General features: G+C 39.2%; 1 protein-coding gene across 8 annotated transcripts in view; it reads right to left on the bottom strand.

Moving 5' to 3' along the window:
• MBOAT2 (membrane bound O-acyltransferase domain containing 2) overlaps positions 1-25007 on the bottom strand; it is a 166486-nt gene that overhangs the window by 32964 nt on the left and 108515 nt on the right. For all 8 annotated transcript variants that reach the window (XM_060187017.1, XM_060187022.1, XM_060187015.1 and 5 more), the window contains 2 exons: positions 12538-12593; positions 11384-11438 (listed from right to left, as the gene is read on the bottom strand). In XM_060187017.1, coding sequence (XP_060043000.1) covers positions 11384-11438; positions 12538-12593 — 111 coding nt within the window. The remainder of the gene's footprint in view (positions 1-11383; positions 11439-12537; positions 12594-25007) is intronic.

The raw sequence follows: 25007 nt of genomic DNA, 5'->3' as shown, positions 1-25007 counted from the left end.
GATAATATACCCTTCTAGACTTTCATTCAAACTAGATGGAGGGATCAAAACCTTCTCAGACAGACAACAGTTAAAGGAGGTAACCATCACCAAGCCTGCCCTGAAAGACGTACTAAAAGACCTCTTATAAATAAGAACGTCATGAAAACACGTTCCATATAATAGAGCAAATAAAAACTGTGGAATAATAGCACTGCAACACCTTAAATCCATAATATAAATAAATGTCAATGGCTTAAACTCACCCATTAAAAGGCACAGAGTGGGAGGATGGATCAGAAAACACTACCTAACCATATGATGTTTGCAAGAATTCCACCTGACCCAACAAGACAAACGCAGACTTAAAGTGAAAGGATGGAAAACTATCATATAGGCTAATGGACCACAAAAAAAGTTTAGACTTTAAATTAAATAAAGTAATAAAAGATAGGCAAGGCCATTACATAATGATTACAGGATCAATCAACCAAGAAGATTTAACAATTATTAACATCTGTGTGCCCAATGAGGGCCAATCTAAATACATCAAACACCTACTGAAAGAACTACAAAAATACATCAACACTAATACAAAAATAGTGGGAGACTTCAACACCCAACTCTCACACTTAGACAGATCAAGGAAGCAGAGAATAAACAAAGAAACAAGAGAATTAAATGAAGAGATGGACAGACTAGAACTCCTGGACATTTTCAGAGTTCTTCACCCCCCAAAATTGGAATACACATTCTTTCCAAATCCACACAGCACATCCTCAAGGATAGACCATATGTTAGGCCACAAAGACAGTATCAACAAATTCAAGAGCATTGAAATCATTCAAAGTGTCTTCTCAGACCACAGTAGAATAAAGTTATTATTCAACAACAAACAGAAAATTAATAAAAGTCACAAAATTTGGAAACTCATCAACATGCTGCTTAATAACCACTGGGTCAGAGAGGCACTCAAGCAATAAATTCAAATGTTTACAGAAACAAATGAAAATGAAGACACAAGCTATCAAAATATTTGGGACATAGCTAAAGCAGTACTGAGAGGGAAACACATAGTCATACAATCACATATTAGAGAACAAGAAAAAGCTCAAATAAATTACTTTACTTCATGCCTTAAGGACTTAAAGGAAGAGGAACAAAGGAACACTAAAGCAACCATAAGGGTGGATATCACTAAAATTAGAGCAGAAATAAACAACATCGAAAATAAAGAGAACCATACAAAGATCAATGAAGCCAGAAGTTGGTTCTCTGAAAAATTAAACATGATTGACAAACCCCTAGCCAAACTCTCTAAAATAAATGGGAGAAGACCCAAATAAATATAATTGTAAATGATAGAGGAGATATCACAAATGCCACCACGGAAATCCAGAAAATCATGCAAGACTTCTACAAAGAACTATATGCAAGCTAGAGAATCTGGAAGAAATGGAAGAATTCCTAGAAACATAGGCCCTTCCAAAACTGAACCAAGAAGAACTACAAAACCTAAATGCACCAATCACAGACAAAGAAATCGAAATAGTTATTAAGAATCTTCCCAAACAACAAAAGTCCTGGATGAGATGGCTTTACAAACGAATTCTACAAAACCTTCAGGAAACAGTTAATACCCATACTTCTAAAGCTCTTCCACAAGGTTGAAGAAACAGAAACACTCCCTTCCACCTTCTATGAAGCCAACATCACCCTGATACCAAAAGCAGACAGGGACACAACAAAAAAGCAAAACTACAGACCGATATCTCTGAGGAACATAGATGCCAAAATACTGAACAAGATCCTAGCCAACAGGACATAGCAGTATATCAAAAAGGTTGTTCATCTCAACCAAGTGGGATTTATCCCAGGAATGCAAGGCTGGTTCAACATATGAAAGTCAATCAATGTCATTCACCACATCAATAAAAGCAAAACCAAAAACCACATGAATATCTCAATAGATGCAGAGAAAGCCTTTGACAAAATCCAACACCCATTCATGCTCAAAACACTACAAAAAAAGGGAATTGATGGGAAATTCCTCAAGATAGTGCAGTCCATATATAGCAAACCTACAGCTAACGTCATATTCAATGGACAGAAGCTGAAAGCATTTCCCCTCAGATTGGAGACTAGACAGGGCTCTCCATTATCACTATTACTCTTCAACATAGTATTGGAAGTTCTTGCCATGGCAATTAGACAAGAAAAAGAAATCAAAGTAATACAGATATGTTGGTATGCTTCTAATTCTGCTTCTAAAACTCCTTCTGTTTCATTGGTTTAATCCCCTCTGCTTAACACTGTATTCTATTTACATAACCACTGTTAACTAAGCCGCACCCTGCCTGCAGGGCACTGGTTTAATACCCACTGGTTCATAATGTCTTTTTGCTCCACCCCCTCTCCTTGTCACACCCTGATTTTCACCAATCTCTTTTCGCTCCACCTTCTCTACGTCACATCCTGTTCCCACCCTACTTGGCGAGTATATATAAGGACAGGATTGTGATTAGAGTTAGTTTAGATGGCGTAGATTGTGCTGCATTGTACATGAATAAAGAGATACTGTTGCCCATTTCAGCCATGAGTCCCTGGTCGTCTGTCTCCCACCTGTGAAGTTAGCCCGGCATAATGGCGCCTGAAACAGGAACTGGCACTGACGTGGGACCTAACCCGCCCATCCCCCAGATAAGTAAACTTGGCTACCCATCCACAATAGTTTGCCTTTTGACTTATAAAGAGGTTTGCCAAATCCTCTACTGTTTCATCATGAGACAGTTTCTCTGTCTCTGGAACATTTTGATCTGGGCCACACTTTGGTTCCCTGACTGGGAACTTTGGCTTCTTATGACTGTGATCATAGAGCATGGAAGATGCACGGAGATTTCTCCTTGGACTTTATGGATTCCCTCTCCTATGTTTCCCGAGGAGAAGGACTACATTTTGCTCCGGGCCACAATTTGGTTCTTTATGACTGTGATTGTAGAGGTTGGGATATGCACGGAGATTTCCCCTGGGACTTTCTGGACTCCCTCTTCCATGTTTCCCAAAGAGAAGGACTACATTTTGCTCCAGGCCACACTTTGGTTCCTTATGACTATGATCGTAGAGCTTGGGAGATGCATGGAGATTTCTCCTTGGACTTTTTGGACTTTTTCTCACATGTTTCCCGCTGAGAAGGACTACTCTAATTTGAGGAACATTCTCCAGTACCCTGGCAGGCCCCAAGAATGGAGACAGAATGGTTAGTTCTACTCTCCTGATTGGATTCTTTCTTTGATGGGAAGATGCTTTTAAAAATAGATGCCTGCAATCCTGCAGGAACAGTCAGAAGCACCCTAAGTGGAATTTCGAGGAGCTTTTTGGACTAGGACGCCCTCCAGGGACTCATGATGATACATGGTGAGATCTGGATAATCTGGTTAAAGGTGAAAGAAGCAAAAACTGCCTAACACTTTTCTCTCAATTCCCCCTCGTTGTTCTCTCTGAATATCTTAAGTTTGCTGTCTGCTTTCAGTTGCGTTTCGTAAGAGAGTGAATTGAATGACTGAATTTTTGTATGACATTGACTTAAAAAAAATGCTGGACGCAGCCATGATTTCTAGAGACATCCAGAAACATTCCAAAAAATTGTTTTTTCCTCCTTTGATTTTTTTTTTACATCTTGGCATAAATCTGAAATGTTTAATCCTGAAAACTGTATGAGTTATGGGCAGGGCAGATAGTGCAATGATTATGTTAATCATTCTCATGCCTGAGGCTTCTAACCGTGGTTCTTCTGTTTACCTTTCCACATTTTATTGAGTTTAAACTGTTTAAACAACCTTAAAAATCATACTAGAAAGGACTTCCAATTATAATGGAGTTATCCATTATAGTAAACTTCTAATCTGCTACAACTTTTGTTTGACAATTAAGTGAATTACAGCTGTCAAGTCTTCACATGAAAAAGCATCTGCTCAAATGAAAACCCTGGAAATCCATCTTGGACCTCTGACCTCTGACATCATCCACAATTACAGCCATCCCCCCGAAACCCATGATGTGACCTGACACGGCCTGAAGAAACAGATTCACAGACTCCAAACTCACTCTCTACAGAAAGTGGAATTCCGGTGGCTGACATTCCCCGTCGAGACAGACCTGCAGCGTTTCATCCCCTGGCATTTCTTCTGTGGTCATCTGCTTTTGACTGACACTTCCATCGGACTTACTGGTACAACTCTTGGACACTTTATACAACTTTACAGCAGCTTCCCTTTATGATGCTGGGTTTCTCAAAGACTGACTGCACCCAGCTGCCTTAGGACTCTATAGGCAACATCCCCTCGCCTGCAGGCCCTGTCCCCAGAGGTAGGAAAGCTCCCCTCCTTACTAGGTCCTGCCCCCAGAGGCAGGAAACGCCCTTTGAGGCAGGAAATGCCCCCAGAGGCAAGAGATACCCACAGAGGCAGGAAATGCCCTTTGAGGCAGTAGATCCACCCAGAGCAAGAAATCCCCTTTCGCCTGCTAGGCACTGCCCTTTGAGACAGGAAACGCCCCCCTCAGTCCTCCCCTTGGCATCACACTGGTTCTTGCTGCTCTCTTATTTGTTCCTCCATGTCTTGTGCCAGTTCTTTTGAAAATTCCTGTACGATATAGGTTTCTGTTCACCCAACACTCCTGATACTATGGCCGTTAGTTAAAAAGAAAGGGGGAATTGTTGGTATGCTTCTAATTCTGCTTCTAAAACCCCTTCTGTTTCATTGGTTTAATCCCCCCTGCTTAACACTGTATTTTATTTACATAACTACTGTTAACTAAGCACCACCCTGCCTGCAGGGCATTGGTTTAATCCCTGCTGGTCTTTTTGCTCCGCCCCCTCTCCTTGTCACACCCTGATTTTCACCAATCTCTTTTCGCTCCACCCTCTCTACGTCACATCCTGTTCCCACCCTACTTGGCGAATATATATATATATATGGACAGGATTGTGATTAGAATTAGTTTAGATGGCTTAGATTGTGCTGCATTCTACATGAATAAAGAGATACTGCTGCCCATTTCAGCCATGAGTCCCTGGTCGTCTGTCTCCTGGCCGCAAAGCTAGCCTGGCACAGATAGGAAGGGAAGAAGTCAAGCTCTCACTATTTGCACATGATATGATAGTATACATAGAAAAACCTAAAGAATCCAGCAGAAAACTACTGGAAGTTATTAGGCAATAAAGCAAGGTGTCAGGCTACAAAATCAATATACATAAATCAGTGGCATTTCTTTATGCAAACACTAAATCTGAAGAAGAAGATATCCAGAAATCACTCCCATTCACTGTTGCAGCAAAATCAATAAAATACCTAGGAATAAACCTAACCAAAGAAGTAAAAGATGTGTATACTGAAAACTATGAGTCACTATTCAAGGAAATAGAAAAATGATACCAGGAAATGGAAAGATATCCCATGCTTATGGATTTGAAGAATTAATATCATCAAAATGAGTATTCTCCCCAGTTCCATATACAAATTTAATGGAATACCCATCAAAGTTCCACCAAGCTTCTTTAAGAGAAAAGAACAAAAATTACAATCATTTATCTGGAACCAAAAAATACCTAGAATTGCCAAAATAAATTGAGGAAAAGAAACAGAAATGGAGGCATCACACTCTCAGATCTCAAACTATATAATAAGGCCATCATCATCAAAACAGCCTGGTACTGGAACAAAAATAGGCACACAAACAAGTGGAACAGAATTGAAAGCCCAGAACTAAATCCCAACACCTATGGGCATCTAATCTTTGGTAAGGGGGCCCAAACTATTAAATGGAGAAAGGAAGCTCTCTTCAATAAGTGTTGTTGGGATAACTGGGTTGAAATATGCAAAAGAATGAAACTGAGTCACTTTATCTCACCAGAAACAAAAATCAACTCCAGATGGACCAATGACCTGGATGTTAGACCAGAAACTATCAAATACTTAGAGAAAAACATTGGTGGAACACTTTTCCACCTAAACCTCAAGGACATCTTTGATGATTCTCTCCCTCTCTCTGTCTTCCCCTCCTCTCTCCATTTCTCTCTGTCCTATCAACAATAATGGCATCAATAACAATAAGAACAATAAGAACAACAACAATAAAAAAATAAGGGCAAAAAAAAGGGAATAAATATTTAAAAAAATAAACAATATATGAAGAAAGTAATACATAGTATAAATCAAGACACTAGTCCGGTCACCGCTTAAGACGAAACACCTAAATTTGTTCCCAAATTATTTCTCTATATGTACAGATGTTTTGAACCTAAGTATTTTCTCTTTGGGGCTCAAAACTCATGAGACCAAAATACTTCTGGCAGATTTTCTATGATACTTCATCTCATTTCATGCTTCTCACAGCCTCTAACACCAGGGGAAGTAAGTATCTTACAATCACAAAGTCACAAAAGCACTTCTTGTGCTCCAGCAACAGAGCTTCATTTTCATCACCAATTATTTCAAGACCAGAAACAATGTCAAGTTATCAAGTACAGCTCAGTCTTACCGTGCTGAAATATGTATCACAATTTGCAAGGACAAGAGATAAGTCTTCACCATAAAAACTGCTGATAAAATTTCTGGCCCAATTGTTATATCAAATGACCAGTCATTTAGTAGAGCTGAAGTAGATAGTTAGAATATTTTATATGAAAATGAGAGCCAGACATAATAATATTTCATTTATATTCCATTCACTCATGTCATAAATATTTGATATCATCTTTGTACTGTAGTATGTTAGGGCTTCTCAGCATTCCTGTATCAGGAGCCCTTGATTCTCTGTTACATGTTACAGGGAATTTCTGCAAGCCTCCCTGGGCCCCACTTATTCAATGTCAGAAGCACCATACCTCTACATTTGTTACAATTTGAGAAGTCTTCATATATTTGCTAGTGTCTCCTGGGAGAGACAACCACTTTCAGTGGTGAGTTACAGTGCAAGCGATAATCAGACCAAGCTCTTTCTTCATAAAACACGTATTTGGGAGACACACACACACACACACACACACACACACACACACACACACACACATATATCATTAGACAGTTATATGTATTAAGAAAATAAAGCAGTGGATCTTGTCAGGTCTAATATATGGAGGTCAGAAGCTTATTAGTTTATCCTTAATTACAGGAGAAGCTCTGGTGAGATTTCATCAGGTAAGAGAAATAATGTCATCTAATACACATCAAAAGAATTTGTTTCCATGTGTGTGACCTAGGTTGAGCCCAGCCCCCGGAAGTTTCAATGATTTCTCCCCACCTCTGTGTCTCTATCTCTAGGAAAAAAAAATGGATCCATTTGATAAAAATTACACTATAAAGGTCATGACAGAAAAGAGAGGTAGGGTCAGGAAAGCTATTGCAACAGACCAGGTAGAAAATGAGGACTTCAAAGAAAACAGATCCCAAAAACCTAATTATGGTTGGGTTCAACAAATGATACTCAATGCTTAAACAAGTAGGAGAAAGTCTAAGGTTGTTGGATAAAGAGAGGACTACAAAAACTGGATAAAGGCAAAAGACTGGCTCACTTAATAATGGCCCATTTGGTCAATATCACACCACCTCATCATCCAGGCCTCTAGTCAAGGAATCCTTGGATTCCCATCCATACGATAGGCCTAGACCTCTAATGGATCGCTCTCTGCACCATCACTGGTCATTCCCATCAGGAACATAAGCCCTCTTGTGGGAGTTCCCAGGACCCTGCTCTCACCATAAAGCAGTGATGCTAGGGACTGCCCTGCCACTCGAGGAAGATTGGTCCTGAAATGAGTGCAGCCTGCAATGTTCCCAGCTACGACCATGAGCTGTGAGCTCAGACCAATAAGGACCAAGAGGTTACACAGGCTCTGATGCTAAATATAATTATATATGGGCCCCGGGTCAGGTGGATGGAGGTAAATAGTTAATTTTATTCACAGAATTTTTTCAGGAATGGGAGCTACTCTCTGCCCTAATCCAACTATCTAGCCCCTTTCTTTACTCTGACACCATTTTCTCAGACAATATATTTATCCCACTTCATATTAGCTATCAAGCTCAAATAAAAAATACCATAGAAACATGCCTACAATGCTTACAATGGACTTCCTAGCTTCTTTCCACCAAGACCCCTAATCTCATCTGCTCTGTTCCCACTTTGTGGTTCCTGTTCATTAGCCATTTTGTCCTGCTTTATATCCTGCCACCTTTCAGCCACCAAGTTCCAGATGCTATCAGGATCCTCTCCTGACTTCACTGGGGAGATGATCTCACCAATGTGTTCTGGAACCTCACCTCTCCAGAGCTCTACCCCACTAGGGAAAGACAGATACCAGGCTGGAGGTATGGATCAACCTGCCAATGCCCATATCCGGTGGAGAAGCAATTACAGAAACAGAACTCCTACCTTCTGTACCCCAAAAACTATTTTGACCCATACTCCCAGTGAGGGAGAAGTTATAGGAAAGAGGATAAGAGGGCTCTGTATGCCAGCTCCACCAGGAGAAAGGAGGAAAAAGGGAGGGACATTTGGATGTAGTTATAGGGCTCTGTGTAGCTTAGTGGGGAAGAGAGGATGGGACCTGGAAGAAAAAGAGGACAGTTATATTCAAATGTAGACAGTTGCTGAAATGACAGTTAACCCATATCTGCTACCTTAGGAGAACTGCTGTGGCTTGCAATGGAGGGACTGGGGATTCAGAACTCTTGATGGTGGGAATGGTATGGAACCCTGTTGACATATAATTTTGTAAATCAATATTAAATCACCAACAAAATTAAAGAAAAAAATGAGGGATTTTTTAAAGTGATCTGAGTGGGAATGATGAGAAGTCATAGTCACATTAAAAGATGTTCATATGCCATGGTCAGATTAGAAAGAAGCTTCAAAGGAACAGCTGATGTAACTCGTCTGAGGTATATTTAGAGGGGCGGGAGGTAAATTTGCCAAAGTATTTCCACTAAGCTGTTAGTAATAAATAGTTTCCCTATTAGCTAAGTGGCAATAATGGCGGTTGGGAAAGAGGAGAAAGAAACTGAAACAAGCAATTCTGTTTTGAACATATTCAATTGAGACACCTGGCCATGCTCCATGCTGAGATGTGAAACAGAAGTTGGATATATGAAGCTTTAGTTTAACAGAGAGGGTAAAGCAGACAGGGAAATTCCTCAGCTGGCACTACACAGAACTCAGATGCCTGAGGCTCCCAGTTTGATCACTGGTGCTTCGTGAACTCGAGTAGCAGTCTGGCTTCTTTCTCTTACTTGTGAAACCCTCTTTCTATCACACAGGAAATAACTAACTGTGCTACTCTGGAAAATGCAAGAAGGCAGTGTCCTGGAAAGTAAGTGAGGTAGGCATTTTAAAGACAGAGTGAGCTATCTAGGTCAAATACTACTTCTAAGTTGAGCAATACACAAGCCAAGGTTGACAATTAAATTTGCCAAGATTCAGGCAGCCTGGAAAGAGTGACATCTGGCTACAGCAGTTGAACAGAGAGTGGGAGAGAAAGGAGAGGAAAGACTGAGAACAGAGTAATTTTTCAGGGACTCTAATGAAAAAGGACTGAAAAGTAAGGAGTGGGAATAAGGAGGTAAGGGAAAGAAGTTGGTGGAAATGATTCGCTAGAGAAAGAAAGGCTGATGACTGATGAAAGAGATGAGATAAAGAAGAAGAAAAATGCTTCGTGAAAAAGAAGCCATTTGGTTTAGGGTAAAAATGGGAAGTTGGTCTTATGTTGGGCTATGGACAGTTAATACTTGGTACAGGAAAAGAAATTAGAATATTTGCTAAGAGATATAGTAAATTTGGTGAATTTGGCAGCTGTGCAAAGATACATTTGCCTTTCTTTTCAATAATAAACTTTGCTACCATTATGTGGAATTGGGTGTAGAGAGGGGAGTATTGTAAGCTTGAGGAGATAGAAGAATAATGTAAAACCTTGTAAAAGAGTTGGACAGGGGGTGGACTAAGAGAAAGTAGTAGAACTTTTGTCAGTACTAGCATTTGATGTCACAAATTCAAAATTAGTCTGGTCATTAAGACTGTATTTTTTAAAACTATTATTTTCTTTCTTTTTAAAAACTGTATTTGTTGGATAGAAACAGTCAGAAATTGACAGAATAGGGGAGATAGAGAGGGAGAGAGACAGAAAGACAGGTGGGGACAGGGGCTTGAACCTGGATCCTTGCACATTTTAATGTGTGCTCTACCAGGTGCACCATCCACCCGGTCTCAAGACTGTATATTTTTCTACTTTACTTACTTCCATTACTCAGGTAGATGAACTGAATTTAAGAAGGTTTAGGATTTTTCTAGGTGGCTATCTGAGAGGCAAAGAGAGTGATTTTTTAAGGTGGAGAAAACATAAGAATTCTAAGATGCGATTGGGGTTCAAAAGTGAACACTTAGAGGAGGGTCTATCTAATACAGAGACTTAATTTAACTTTTCTCATAGGTACACATTTATTAGTTCTATATTTATAGGAGATCATTATTTCAACAGAAGTTTTCCTTCATATAAATAAAATGAGAATATAATTTCTAATTTTTTTTGCCTCCAGGGTAATTGTTAGGGCTTGGTGCTTAAACTCTAAATCCACTGCTCCTGGAGGCCATTTCCCCCATTTTGTTGTCCTTGTTGTTACTGTTGCCATTGCTGTTGTGGTTGTAGGACAGAGAGAAATCAAGAGGGGGGGGGGCAGAGAGCGGGAGAGAAAGACAGACACCTGCAGATCTGTTTCACTGTTTGTGAGGCAATGTCTCCCACCCCCCGCCACTCCCAGAGGTGGGGAGCCAGGGGCACTTAACCCACTATGCTACCACCTGGTCCCCTATAATTGCTAATGTTATTTAGAGTAAGATAAGGTCTGCCAAGAAGTAAAGGTATTTCTAAAATTCATTCACAAAGAATATAATAAAGTAGAGCCTCTCCCAGAATGAGTTCCTCTAATAAAAAGAGAATATCTTACAGGTTCATTATTTCAAAACATTGTATCACATACATGTCATCAGATTATTGGTTGATAAATGAAGGCTTGCTTATTGCTCATAATTACTATGTGGCAGACATGAACATTACATGAGCTTCTTGTTTTTAAGGGACAGAGCATCAGTGGAAAAACAGAAACTTTAGTAGATAGTCTTATTGTTCAAGAGAGGCACATGCTCTATGATCACATATAAAAAGAGCTATAGGATCCCAGATGTGTGGCCTAGCTTAGCAAGACATGGTGACAAGGCAGAATGTGGAGGAAGGAAGATTTAATTTTCATGAAGGAAGTCTCCCTAAAAGGAAATGTCAGTCTTAGTCACTCAAGTATTATGTGTCCCAGAAAGAGATAACTACAACTGTGGTGAGAGATAACTCAAAGGTACCTACCTTACAGCTAAATCTCTCTGTGATGGAGTCAGTTCTTCATCCTTTCGAAACATGCCTAAAACAAACAAACAAAAAAAAAAATAGTACTTGATCAATTTTCTTTCAAGAAAAAAATGCTCCTTTATTCCAGCTTTTGTCATTTGAAACTCACTGTAATCCCAATTTTAGTAATATCACTTGGTATAACTGTTTTTTTCTGTTCCCCTGCAACACAGGTTCAGTCATGTAGAAAGACATAATATAATCCAACATGTCTAGGCCTGTCTAAGGGAAGTAACAGACATCAGGGAACTCAATGAACTCTAAAGGAAATTATTACAAGTTCCAAATACTAGTATGTCAATATCAAATTCTACACTTTTTCAAAACAGGGCATCAAACATTTATTATTGCATGATTTATGTGCCTAACAAGGGATGGTTTCTTCTACATAATTCTAAAGAGTGACAAATAAAATCAAAACTTCATCTAGTTCTGTACTCTTTCTCCCCAAATCAGAGGATATTACTTATGACTAGATATCGACTTGCTAGTAATAGATCACACACTAATTTAAAGACCAATGAAGGATTGAATTAAGAAACAGAGACACTTAAAAATGTTAGTCCTCCTAGCAAGTTATACATGATAGATGACATCCACAGTGGGGTTTCCAAGACTACCACAAATTATGATTCTAGCAGAGTACTATTTTCGTCTATGAAGGAGGACTCCAAATCTAATGACTCAGAGTTCTGTTAGCATTTTCTATGGCAAGGTTTTCATTCACTGAGTATATAAAATAGGGGAAAAATGAATACATATCTATTTTAATGAAAGTGTAACACAGAAATGAAGCAGATATTAGTAAAACCTTATTTAGACCAACTGTCTATTTTCTTTATATTTTTAAATTGCTACCAGTATACGTCATATGACTGAATCACACTGTTTTACTTTGTTTCTGTCAGTAAGGTACAGGGGAAATTAAAAGAAAGCACTAAAAGAAAACAAGTACACATTAATCACCACAGGCAGGGTATTTGAAATTTCCCCTCTAGCTTCACTCCATACTCTTCCTTCATCTAAAAGAGCACATAGCGATGAAAATGAATATAAAATATTATTTATGACCAATTCTTTTAAGAATGTAAAAATAATTTCAAAAGTCTTACCATCATGAATTTCATAAGCCAAACTAGTGATCTTCTGGGTAATTATCATCATTGGGCTGTGATAAATAACAAATATTTTAAAAGAGGAAATCTGAATTAATATTACAAAAGTCTGGCAATATTTTTAGTCCACCTGCATGTTAGCTATCTGGCTCAAGCAAAAATTACTAAAGTCATGGGCCCCTTGGAACATATCTGAAATAGACTTCCTGGCTTCTTCCCACCCGAAGACCCTTAATGTTCTCTGCTCTATTCCTACATTTGGGTTCCTGTTTATTAAACAATTTATCCTGCTTTACCTGTAATTTACCGCCTTTCAGCAACCAACTTGCAGGTGATACTATGATTGTACCCTTACTTCCCTGGGCAAGTGACCTTTCCAATGTATCCTGAAGTCTTACCTTCTCAAAGCCCTATCTCCTAGGGAAAGATATAAACAGAACAAAAGTAGCAGATACAAGTGTTCCACCTCTTTCCAAATGTTGTTCCCTCCATGTGGACTACTCTTCTTCTTCTTCAAGTCTTAGTTTAAGTCATACAGTACTCAGAGGGCTGCTGCGAGCTCAATCTCAAGTAGCCACCTCTGCCCAAATGCACAAGGAACCCTTTCTTTTAAAAAAGATAATCAGGTGATCTGGGAGGTGGTATAGTGAGTAAAGCATTGGACTCTCAAGCATGAGGTCCTGAGTTCAGTCTCCAGCAGCACATGTAAAACAGTGATGCCTGGTTTTTTCCTTCTCTCCTTCTACCTTTCTCATTAATCACCTCCAGAACAGGACACAATATTGCCTTTTAAAGCTGCAGAGTAATATATATATATATATATATATATATATATATATATATATATATATATATATATGTCATAGAGAATATATATACATATATATACATACATACATATATATCATAGTTTATCCCTTAAAAAGCTATTTTATTTATTTATTGGGTAGAGACAGACAGAAAGAAATTGACAGGGATGAGGAGATAGAGAGACACCTGCAGCACTGCTTCACTGCTTATGAAGCTTCCTCCCTGCAGGCAAGGACCAGAGTGCTATTGCTGGATCTCAAGGGATTTTCTCTTTTATTTGTTTGAGGACTCTCTATGTAGACAAGAAACTCTTATCACCTTACTTTTTGTTGTTGTTTGTTTGTTTCCCTCAAAATATTTTCACAAGTTAATATATCAGATGAATCTTCTATATGTTCAAAATCTATCACTACCACTTCTCCATTATCATCTGTTCTTAAAAGCATTTACCATGCTACTTTGTTATTATTTGTTTACTTTTCTGAAAGAACTTGGACACAAACATGAGCTAATTTAACAGTGCAAATACTGTCTTACTTGTCTCTATATCTCTAAGACCTGGTATGTACACAGGCTCAAACCGCTGAATGATTTGCAAAGCATCTGACCACCTTTGTGTATCTTTTACAGGAAATCATTTGCCCCCAAATATTCCCTGTGGTTTGAAATGAGCAGTAGCAAGTTCTTCTGCCTATAGTTTAACCTGTCACCAGAATGATGGATGTGAGAACAGAACAACAGAAGACACAATTATGATGAAGTGACTATGAAAGAGCTTGTTCTATAAGAAAGTACGACAGTAATAATTCAGTAAGGCATGACTAGGTTATAAAGCATTCTTTAAAGTAAACCAGAGGGACAAATGAAAGGCAGGTTCATGATGGGAAAACTAAACAAAGAATGAGAAGGGTAGGCATGCCCCATCCCATTACAGGAAAACCTATTAACGGAAACGCAAACACTGTCACTCTACACAAATAGATGAAGTTTCTTCATAGCTCATATTGTCCATGAATATCCATTATAGTAACAGAGTGACACATGCATTTATTTTACTTGAACCTCTACAAGTTCCAACAAAGTAGATTATGAATAGAGCTACCTGTACCTTCTACTTAAGAATATCACTGTATTTAATGGAAAACAGACACTTTTTTTCAGTAGCACTCTGCTAGGAAAGTGGAAAAAATATAGAATCTAGCTGTTCAATACAATTTATTTCAATAAAATAATTTACAGTCATGTTAGAAAAATCCATCTGATATAAATAACCAAAAGATTTTATAAATCTTGAATTTTTTTTAAAGTGCCAGCATTCCTGTTACTCAACATTTCCTCAATAAAATGGTACTAAAGTTGGGGGGGAGGATGCAAAGCCCAAACACATTTACATGCACCTTTTTTCTCTACAGAGAATGAGAATAGTAGATTTTTAGTTTGATTACACAGTAAACCTCAAACACTGGTAAAGAATGAATGCTAAAAAAAAAAAAATTCTTGGGGCTGGGGTAGATAGCACAATGGTTATGCAAACTGACTCTTATGCCGGAGGCTCTGTCAGGTCCCAGGTTCAATCCCCCGCACCACCATAAGCCAGAGCTGAGCAGTGCTCTGGTAAAAATAAATAAATTAAAAAAAAAATCTTGATTGGTTCATTACCTCGAGGAGAGGGAGGCTGGGTGGTGACACACCTGAATGCGTGTACATATTACATTCTCTCTAGGAGAACTGATGAACTCTACTGGCATCTGTACATTAATGCTACAAAGCAACATCAATCATCTATAGGTGAAAGGCCAGTTTGGAACCAGAGTACAAGTTACCTGGCAGCAAAGGCAAGCTACTAATTCCCCACTCTCAGCCTTTGTAAGTATACAAACAACAAGACTCACTAAAACCAAATAAACTCCACTTATCTAATGCCACATGAATATCAGTGAGAGGTAATAGAAAAGGTCATCAGTTTCTGTGCCATCTATTTAATCATTCATACACTTTATTCCCTCATTCAGAAAATAATTCCTTGATGAACACCTACAGGAACCACTGTAAACTGGACAGAGTTCTTGCAGTCATTATACTACTTTACTTGTTTGTAAATGAATTAACAGGCAAATATATTGTATATCAGATGTTGCTCAGTGTTGAACAGCAAAAGAATACAGCAAGCATGGCAAAAGGAGTGCTGGTACCTAAGTGAGAGATAACACTCCAACAAATAAATATATAGTATGCCAGATGGTACTCAGTGCTCAGCAGAAGCTTTAGGCAGGGGAGGGATAGCGAGAGTTCCAGGATATGGGTGAGAACTGGCCTCACCCAACAGTTAGCATTTAAACAGTAAAAAATTGTTAAATGCCAAATAAGTAATTTGAAGAAAAGTGTAAGACAGATGAGAAATAACTGAGGTGAAAACAACTCAAGTAGGAGTTATTTAATTTGGGTCTTCATCATTATGGAGGATTGACTATAAAGATGTGGTTAGAAAGGGTGAACTGGAGGCAGAGCCAAGATGGCGACTTGGAAACAACACCTGGCGTGAGCTCTAAAAAAAAAGTGGCCTACAACCTGGGATTCTCTGGAGATGGTAGGATAATTGCGCATCTGGGAAAGGGTGACTAGGGGGTGGTCACAGTGACACCAAAAAAAAGTCTTATAACCCACTTTTGGGCAGCAAACAGAACCCAAATGGACAAAGAAAGGAAAATCTTTGGCTTCACTATTTCTGAACTCACCATTCTTCCCCACCCCAGAAGGGCTGGCCAGCTGCTCTTATCAGGCTCCCTGCCAAGTTATTTTCTTTTTTTTTTTTTTCCTCCTCCAGGGTTATTGCTGGGCTCGGTGCCTGCACCATGAATCCACCGCTCCTGGAGGCCATTTTTTCCCCCTTTTGTTGCCCTTGTTGTAGCTTCGCTGTGGCTATTATTATTGCCCTTGTTGACGCAATTCGTTGTTGGATAGGACAGAGAGAAATGGAGAGAGGAGGGGAAGACAGAGAGGGGGAGAGAAAGATAGACACCTGCAGACCTGCTTCACCGCCCGTGAAGCGACTCCCCTGCAGGTGGGGAGCCGGGGGCTCGAACCAGGATCCTTACGCCGGTCCCTGCACTTTGCGCCACTTGCGCTTAACCCTCTGCGCCACCGCCCGGCCCCCAAAACCAAGTTATTTTCTTTACGAAGATTCCTAGCACAGCAGAGGTGTCATCCCAAACCTTCTTCTTTTCTTTTTCCTTCTCTCTCTCTCTTTTTTTTTTTTAGGTGGCTGGAGCTCTATTTGACAAAATACCTGACCAATCAGAGCCTCAGCCCTGCCTGGGAAAGACTACCTGGAGGTTTTTTTTGTTTGCTTTTTTTTTTTTTTTTTGATACTTATTATAACTGATTGTCTGTGCTCAGACGGTGTGCAGCCAATCTGGAGTGGTCCAAGCTGCAGAGTGACTATTAGGGGTTTTTTTACTCTAGTTTATTTTATTACTACTAATGTTATATACGCCTGTCCCTTTTCCCTCCTCTTCAGGTTGACCCAAATTAACTGCTGTTGACTTTTACGTTGATAGGTGACTGGATGTCCTATCCATTGTGAGAGGAACTTGTTTCTCCCACTTCCCTCCTTTTTCTCTCCTCTTAGCTAATTAAAACAAAACAAACAAACAAAAAAAACTCTTTCCTTTCACTGCTCTCTTTTGTCCACCCCCCCTTATTCCTCTTTTGCCTTCTGAATTCACTGACACTTGTTTGTGAATTATTTTTCTGAAGAAATCTGACTCGGAGTCATGTGCATGTGCATGTGTGTGTGTCTTTTCTACTTTACTTTCTCCTCTGGCTATCCCTAGAACTTATAGTGCACAGTAGATTTTGCATAATTGTATACTCTTGCTTTCCTTTTTTCCCTTTCTCTTTCTTCTTCTTTTGGTTCTGTTTGCTATTTTTTCTTGGACTGGAGGTGTTGTTTGGCTAACTGGAACAATCCTTGCTTCAGTTGCTATTGTAATTTCTGAGGTTTGTGACTGTGTTTATAAAAAACATTTAGTATAGCATGGCTAGTACTCAAAACACAACAACTGAAGAACAACAGAACAGAATACAAACCACATCAATAAAAAAAAAAGGTTAAATCAAGAGCAAATAACACTGCTACCACAGTGAATCAGGACAGGAGCACAGAAGAAACTCCAAATCAGTCAGCAGTAACCATAGGTAAGAAAAGTATGCAAGCAACAGTAAACCTAATAATCACGAAATGAAGACAACTATGGAGAAAAGGGCTACCAGAATTAGAGAAGCAAGAGATGAGACCCTCAAGGAAAATACTAGCTACCTCGAGGTAATTAGAGAACTGAAAGTTGAAATAGTGGAGCTAAAAGGCCAATTAGTAGAACACTGAAAACAACAACATAGACATATGGGATGATCTCAAAAAAAGTAAAATTCATATAATTGGCCTACCAGAGGAAGAAAGAGAGGAAGAGGGAGTAAACATTCTAGAGGAAATAATGGAAGGAAACTTCCCAGACCTAAACAACAGAAAGGACATTAAGATTCAAGAGTCCCAGAGAGTCCCAAACAGAATCAACCAGGAACTGAAGACACCAAGACACATCATTGTTACAATGAAAAAAAGCAAGGAAAAAGAAAGGATCCTAAGGCTCCAAGAGAAAAACAAAAAGTCACATACAGGAGAAAACTATCAGCAGACGTCTTCACTCAAACTCTAAAAGCTAGAAGAGAATGGGCAAGATATCTATCAAGCCCCGAATGAAAAAGGGATTCAACTACGGATAATATATCCTACTAGACTTTCATTCAAACCAGATGGAGGGATCAAAATCTTCTCAGACAGGCAGCAGTTAAAGGAGGTAACCATCACCAAGCCTGTCCTGAAAGAGGTACTAAAAGACCTCTTATAAACAAGAACATCATCAAAAAAAATTCCATATATCAGAGCAAATAAAAATTGTTGAATAATAGCACTGCAACACCTTAAATCCATAATATAAATAAATGTCAATGGCTTAAACTCACCCATTAAAAGGCACAGAGTGGGAGGATGGATCAGAAAACACAACCTAACCATATGATATTTGCAAGAATTCCACCTGACCCAACAAGACAAACGCAGACTTAAAGTGAAAGGATGGAAAACTATCATACAAGCTAGTGGACCACAAAAAAAGGTAACAACAGCCATTCTCAGAGCTGACATAATAGACTTTAAAGTAAATAAAGTAACAAAAGATAGGCAAGGCCATTACATAATGATTGGAGGATCAATCAACCAAGAAGATTTAACAATTATTAACATCTTATGCACCCAATGAGGGACCATCTAAATACATTAAACACCTACAGAAAGAACTACAAAAATACACCAATAGTAATACAATAATAGTGGGAGACTTCAACACCCAACTCTTACACTTAGATCAAGGAAGCAGAGAATCAACAAAGAAACAAGAGAATTAAATGAAGAAATGGAGAGACTTGACCTCCTGGACATTTTCAGAGTTCTTCACGCCCAAAAACTGGAATACACATTCTTTTCAAATCCACACAGCACGTCCCCAAGGATAGACCACATGTTAGGCCACAAAGACAGTATCAATAAATTCAAGAACACTGAAATCATCCCAAGTATCTTCTCAGACCACAGTAGAATAAAGCTATTATTCAACAACAAACAGAAAATTACCAAAAGTCACAAAATTTGGAAACTCAACAACATGCTGCTTAATAACCACTGGGTCAGAGAGGTACTCAAGCAATAAATTCAAATGTTTCCAGAAACAAATGAAAATGAAGACACAAGCTATCAAAATATTTGGGACATAGCTAAAGCAGTACTGAGAGGGAAACTCATAGCCATACAATCACACATTAGAGAACAAGAAAAAGCTCAAATAAATGACCTTACTGCATTCCTTAAGGACTTAGAGGAAGAGGAACAAACAAACCCTAAAGCAACCAGAAGTATGAAAATCACTAAAAAAATAAGAGAACTTAAATAAAATATTTTAAAAAAAATCTTAAGTAGGTTTTCAATATTTGTGGTCCAGGAGGTGGCGTAGTGGATAAAGCATCGGACTCTCAAGCATGAAGTCCTGAGTTCAATCCCCAGCAGCATATGTACCAGAGTGATGTCTGGTTCTTTCTTTCTCTCCTATCTTTTTCATTAATAAATAAATAAAATATTTTAAAAAATAATGAGAACCATCAAAAAATCAATGAAGCCAGAAGTTGGTTCTCTGAAAAATTAAACATGATTGACAAACCCCTAGCCAGACTCACTAACAAAAAGGGGGAGAAGATTCAAATAAGTAGAATTGTAAATGATAAAGGAGATATCACAACTGCCACCACAGAAATCCAGAAAATCATGTGAAACTTCTATGAAGAACTGTATGCCACTAAGCTAGAGAATCTGGAAGAAATGGAAGAATTCCTAGAAACATAGGCCCTTCCAAAACTGAACCAAGAAGAACTACAAAACCTAAATGCACCAATCACAGACAAAGAAATCAAAACAATTATTAAGAATCTTCCCAAACAACAAAAGTCCTGGACGAGATGGCTTTACAAACAAATTCTACAAAACCTTCAGGAAACAGTTAATACCCATACTTCTAAAGCCCTTTCAGAAGGTCGAAGAAACAGAAACACTCCCTTCCACCTTCTATGAAGTCAACATCACCCTGATACCAAAAGCAGACAGGGACACAACAAAAAAGCAAAACTACAGACCAATGTCACTGAGGAACATAGATGCCAAAATACTGAACAAGATCCTAGCCAACCGGACACAGCAGTATTATCAAAAAGGTTGTTCATCTCAACCAAGTGGGATTTATCCCAGGAATGCAAGGCTGGTTCAACATATGAAAGTCAATCAATGTCATTCGCCACATCAATAAAAGCAAAACCAAAAACCACATGAATATCTCAATAGATGCAGAGAAAGCCTTTGACAAAATCCAACACCCATTCATGCTCAAAACACTGAAAAATGGGAATAGATGGGAAACTCCTCAAGATAGTGCAGTCCACATATAGCAAACCTACTGCAAACATCATACTCAATGGACAGAAGCTGAAAGCATTCCCCCTCAGATTAGGGACTAGACAGGGTTGTCCACTATCACCATTACTCTTCAACATAGTATTGGAAGTTCTTGCCATAGCAACCAGCAAGAGAAAGAAATCAAAGGAATACAGATAGGAAGGGGAGAAGTCAAGCTCTCACTATCTGCAGATGATATAATAGTATACATAGGAAAACCTAAAGAATCCAGCAGAAAATTACTGGAAGTCATTAGGCAATAAAGCAAGGTGTCAGGCTACAAAATCAATATACATAAATCAGTGGCATTTCTTTATGCAAACACTAAATCTGAAGAAGAAGACATCCAGAAATCACTCCCATTCACTGTTGCAGCAAAATCAATAAAATACCCAGGAATAAACCTAACCAAAGAAGTAAAAGATGTGTATACTGAAAACTATGAGTCACTATTCAAGGAAATAGAAAAATGATACCAGGAAATGGAAAGATATCCCATGCTTATGGATTTGAAGAATTAATATCATCAAAATGAGTATTCTCCCCAGTTCCATATACAAATTTAATGCAATACCCATCAAAGTTCCACCAAGCTTCTTTAAGAGAAAAGAACAAAAATTACAATCATTTATCTGGAACCAGAAAACACCTAGAATCACCAAAATAAATTGAGGAAAAGAAACAGAAATGGAGGCATCACACTCCCAGATCTCAAACTACATTATAAGGCCATCATCATCAAAACAGCCTGGTACTGGAACAAAAATAGGCACACAAACAAGTGGAACAGAATTGAAAGCCCAGAACTAATCCCCCACACCTATGGACATCTAATGTTTGATAAGGGGGCCCAAACTATTAAATGGAGGGAGGAGGCTCTCTTCAAAAAATGTACTGGGAAAATTGGTTTGATCCAAGCAAAAGAATGAAACTGAGTCACTTTAGCTCACCAGAAACAAAAGTCAACTCCAAATGGACCAGGGACCTGGATGTTAGACCAGAAACTATCAAATCCTTAGAGGAAAACATTGGTGGAATACTTCCCCACCTAAACTTCAAGGACATCTTTGATGATACAAACCCAATTGCAAGGAAGACTAAAACAAAAACAAATCAATAGGACTACATCAAATTGAAAAGCTTCTGCACTGTCAAAGAAATCATCACACAAAGAGACCTCTCAAAGAATGGGAGAAGATCTTCGCATGCCATACATCAGACAAGAGACTAATCACCAAAATATACAAAGAGCTCAGCAAACTTAGCAACAAAAAAGCAAATGATCCCATCCAAAAATGGGCAGAGGATATGGAGAGAACATTCACTACAGAAGAGATCTAAAAGGCTAAAAAACATATGAAAAATTACTCCAGGTCACTGATTGTCAGAGAAATGCAAATAAAGACAACAGTGAGATACCACCTCACCCCTGTGAGAATGACATACATCAAAAAGGACAGCAGCAACAAATGCTGCAGAGGCTGTGGGGACAAAGGAACCCTTCTGCACTGCTGATGGGAATGTAAATTGGTCCAGCCTCTGTGAAGAGTAGACTGGAGAACTCTCACAAGGCTAGACATGGACCTTCCATATACCCAGTATGAGTATGGGATGATCCCACTCATAAATAGATGTTGAGAAAGAAGAACAGAAAGGTAAACTCAAAGCAGCTTTTGACTGAATTTGAGTAGGGCACCAAAGTAAAAAAAATCTCTGGCTTGAGGCTGAAGGTAGAAGTACGGCTTCACGGGGGGATGGGTGGGGGGGCACAGTCTTTTGGTGGTGTGATGGTGTTTATGTACACTCCTATTAATTTGTAGTCCTATAAATCACTATTTAATTAATATGAAAGGGGAAAATTGATTGAATGCCTCAAACTTTTTAATGTACAGACGATAGGCTGAATCTTTGATATGCTGACTCTCTTAAAAGCTTAGACCAGGGTGGGGGAGACACCATATAATGGTTATGCAAATAGATTCTCATGCCTGAGGTTCCTAAATGCCAGGTTCAATCCCCTGCACCACTATAAACCAGAGCTGAGCAGTGCTCTGGTTTTTCTTTCTGTGTGTGTTTCCCTCTGCATCTCTCCAAAAAAGGAAGGAAGGAAGGAAAGAAGGAAGAAAGGGAGGGAGAAAGGAAAGAAGGAAGAAAGGAAGGGAGAAATGAAGAAGCTTAGACTAGGGAGAACAGAAGCAACCAGTGGTATAGCTGTATACAAATAATGTCAAAGGACATAAATTATGGTGATGTCATGTATGATACAGTAAATCCTAACAAGGGGATTTTTCAAAGTGAACCCAATTGCCTAATAATATGATTACAGGAATAACTATCTATTATCTTCTTAAACCATAAGACAGCAGGAACCTCCCACTTACTCTGTAAAGCCTATACTCCCCCCAGTCCTGGAACCTCTAGAGTGGGGCTCAATTTCCTGCATGCTCTCTCAATTCATACCAAATGATATTGCATCTGCCAATCCCAACCTAATCAATGCAACGAGTACCACCACAGCAAGCTTCACTTCAGACTGTCCAGAGACATCAGGCGTGAAATGTTAACCCTTCAACCTCATTACTCGGGTGATACCTTTCCTTTCATAGGATTCTCTAATTCCATTTTGGGTGGTTCACTTCCTAACAAAGTCCCAAAACATAGATATAGACCAAGTACCATGAGATAGAGCATATGTTCACATGTATCCATAAATTAGGGCAAAATATATACCTGAAAGCAAAAGTGCACAATAGTCTGTAGTGAGTCAGTATCAAGTTCATAATGAAATAGTGTCTACTTAGACTTAAGATACCCTCCTCACCTACTTCCTATTACACTTCCCTCACTCACTCCAAAGCTAAGCTTATCAAAGCAAGGACTGCAAATGCTGAATAGGGGCAAGAGACTGGCATACTTTAACGAAGACTCTTTAGTCACTATCAGGTTACCCCATCAGCTGGGGCCCCAGATGGGGAGTCCTGAGATTCCCAAATAGACATGATTGGCCTAAACCTCAAATAAATCCCTCTTCCCAATGTTACCGGTCATTTCTATCTGGAACAACACAACAGACCCCTTTGTGGGGCCCCATAGGACCTTGCCCTTAACTTGGATTAGCAACAGTAGAGAATGTTCCACGCTCTGAAGGGAGGACGGACAACATACTCTATGCTCCATCCGAGGAAGATGGGTCCTAAAATCGGGGGCAGCTTGGAATGTTCCTACTCATGACCACAGAATGTGAGCTCAGATCTACAGGGATGCAGAGGTAACATAGGCTCTTAAGCTGAATATGGGCCCCAGATCAGATCAAATCAACGGGGTTTACAGTCAACCATATTTATACACTTTTCCCATATTTGGAAGCGTCTCTTTTTCCTGATCCAGCTTTCTGTTCCTTTTCCCAGTCATGACATCATCTCCCCAGACAATAACTTGTATCCACCTGCATATCAGATTACAGGCTCAGGAAAAAAAAAAAAAAAACTAGTATAGTACAGACCCTTTGGAATAGAACTAAAATAGGCCTACTAGCTATCTCGTAGACCTCGATAAATGGAGACCCCTCCCCTAACTCTTCATCTGCACTATTCCAGCCTTTAGGTTCATGATTAGTCAACAACTTGTTTGGCTTTACATATTAAGTCTCTTTTTAGCCACCAGCTTCCAAATGCTACCACGATGCCAACCAGACTTCCCTGGACAGACAACCCTGTCAATGTGTCCTGGAGCTCAGCTTCCCCAGAACCACTAGGGAAAGAGAGAGACAGGCTGGGAGTATGGATCGACCTGTCAAGGCACATGTTCAGCGGGGAAGCAACTTCAGGAGCCAGACTTTCCATCTTCTGTACCCCATAATGACCCTGGGTCCATACTCCCAGAGGGATACAGAATAAGAAAGCTATCAGGGGAGGGGATGAGATGCAGAGCTCTGATGGTGGGAATTGTGTGGGGTTGTACCCCTCTTATCCTATGGTTTTGTCAATGTTTCCCTTCTATAAATAAATCAAGAAGAAGAAGAAAAGAAAGGGTGAACCAAGCAATGACAATAGGATGGGTAAAAGTATAAAAAGAAGGAAGAAGCTCCATATGGCTGTGGCATCAAAGGGCTGAAAACTGAATGCAGACACAGCTGAAAGACTGGGCAGGACACATAGGATGAAGGGCTCTGAAGCCCAGTGGTGAGCAGTTTTAGATGTTAGATTTCTGTTAATCAACAGACCACACTAAACTAAGTTACTTTTTTGTTTGTTTTCTTTTTTCATTGGATTCAGACAGAGAAATTGAGATGGGGGAGATGAAGAGACAGAGACACACCTGCAGCTTGAATCTGTTTCCTTGTGCACTATAGTGTGTGCATTTAGTCAGATGTGCCTCGTCCTGGCCTCCAAGTAAGCTACTTTGTAAATATAAACTTGGGAATAATACAGGTAGAGTGGGGAACAGACAAATCAACCATATAGAAATAGATCTGTGGGCTGAAGAGATAGCATAATGGTTATGCAAATAGACTGTTATACCTTAAGCACCAAAGGACTCAGGTTCAATCCAACACCACCAATAAGCTAGAGCTGAGCAGTGCTGATAAAAATAAACAAACAAG

This window comes from Erinaceus europaeus, chromosome 3, assembly GCF_950295315.1.
Source record: "Erinaceus europaeus chromosome 3, mEriEur2.1, whole genome shotgun sequence".
Taxonomy (NCBI): Eukaryota; Metazoa; Chordata; class Mammalia; order Eulipotyphla; family Erinaceidae; genus Erinaceus; species Erinaceus europaeus.
Note: the sequence above shows the minus strand (reverse complement) of the source record. Positions and strands in the feature narration are given on the sequence as shown.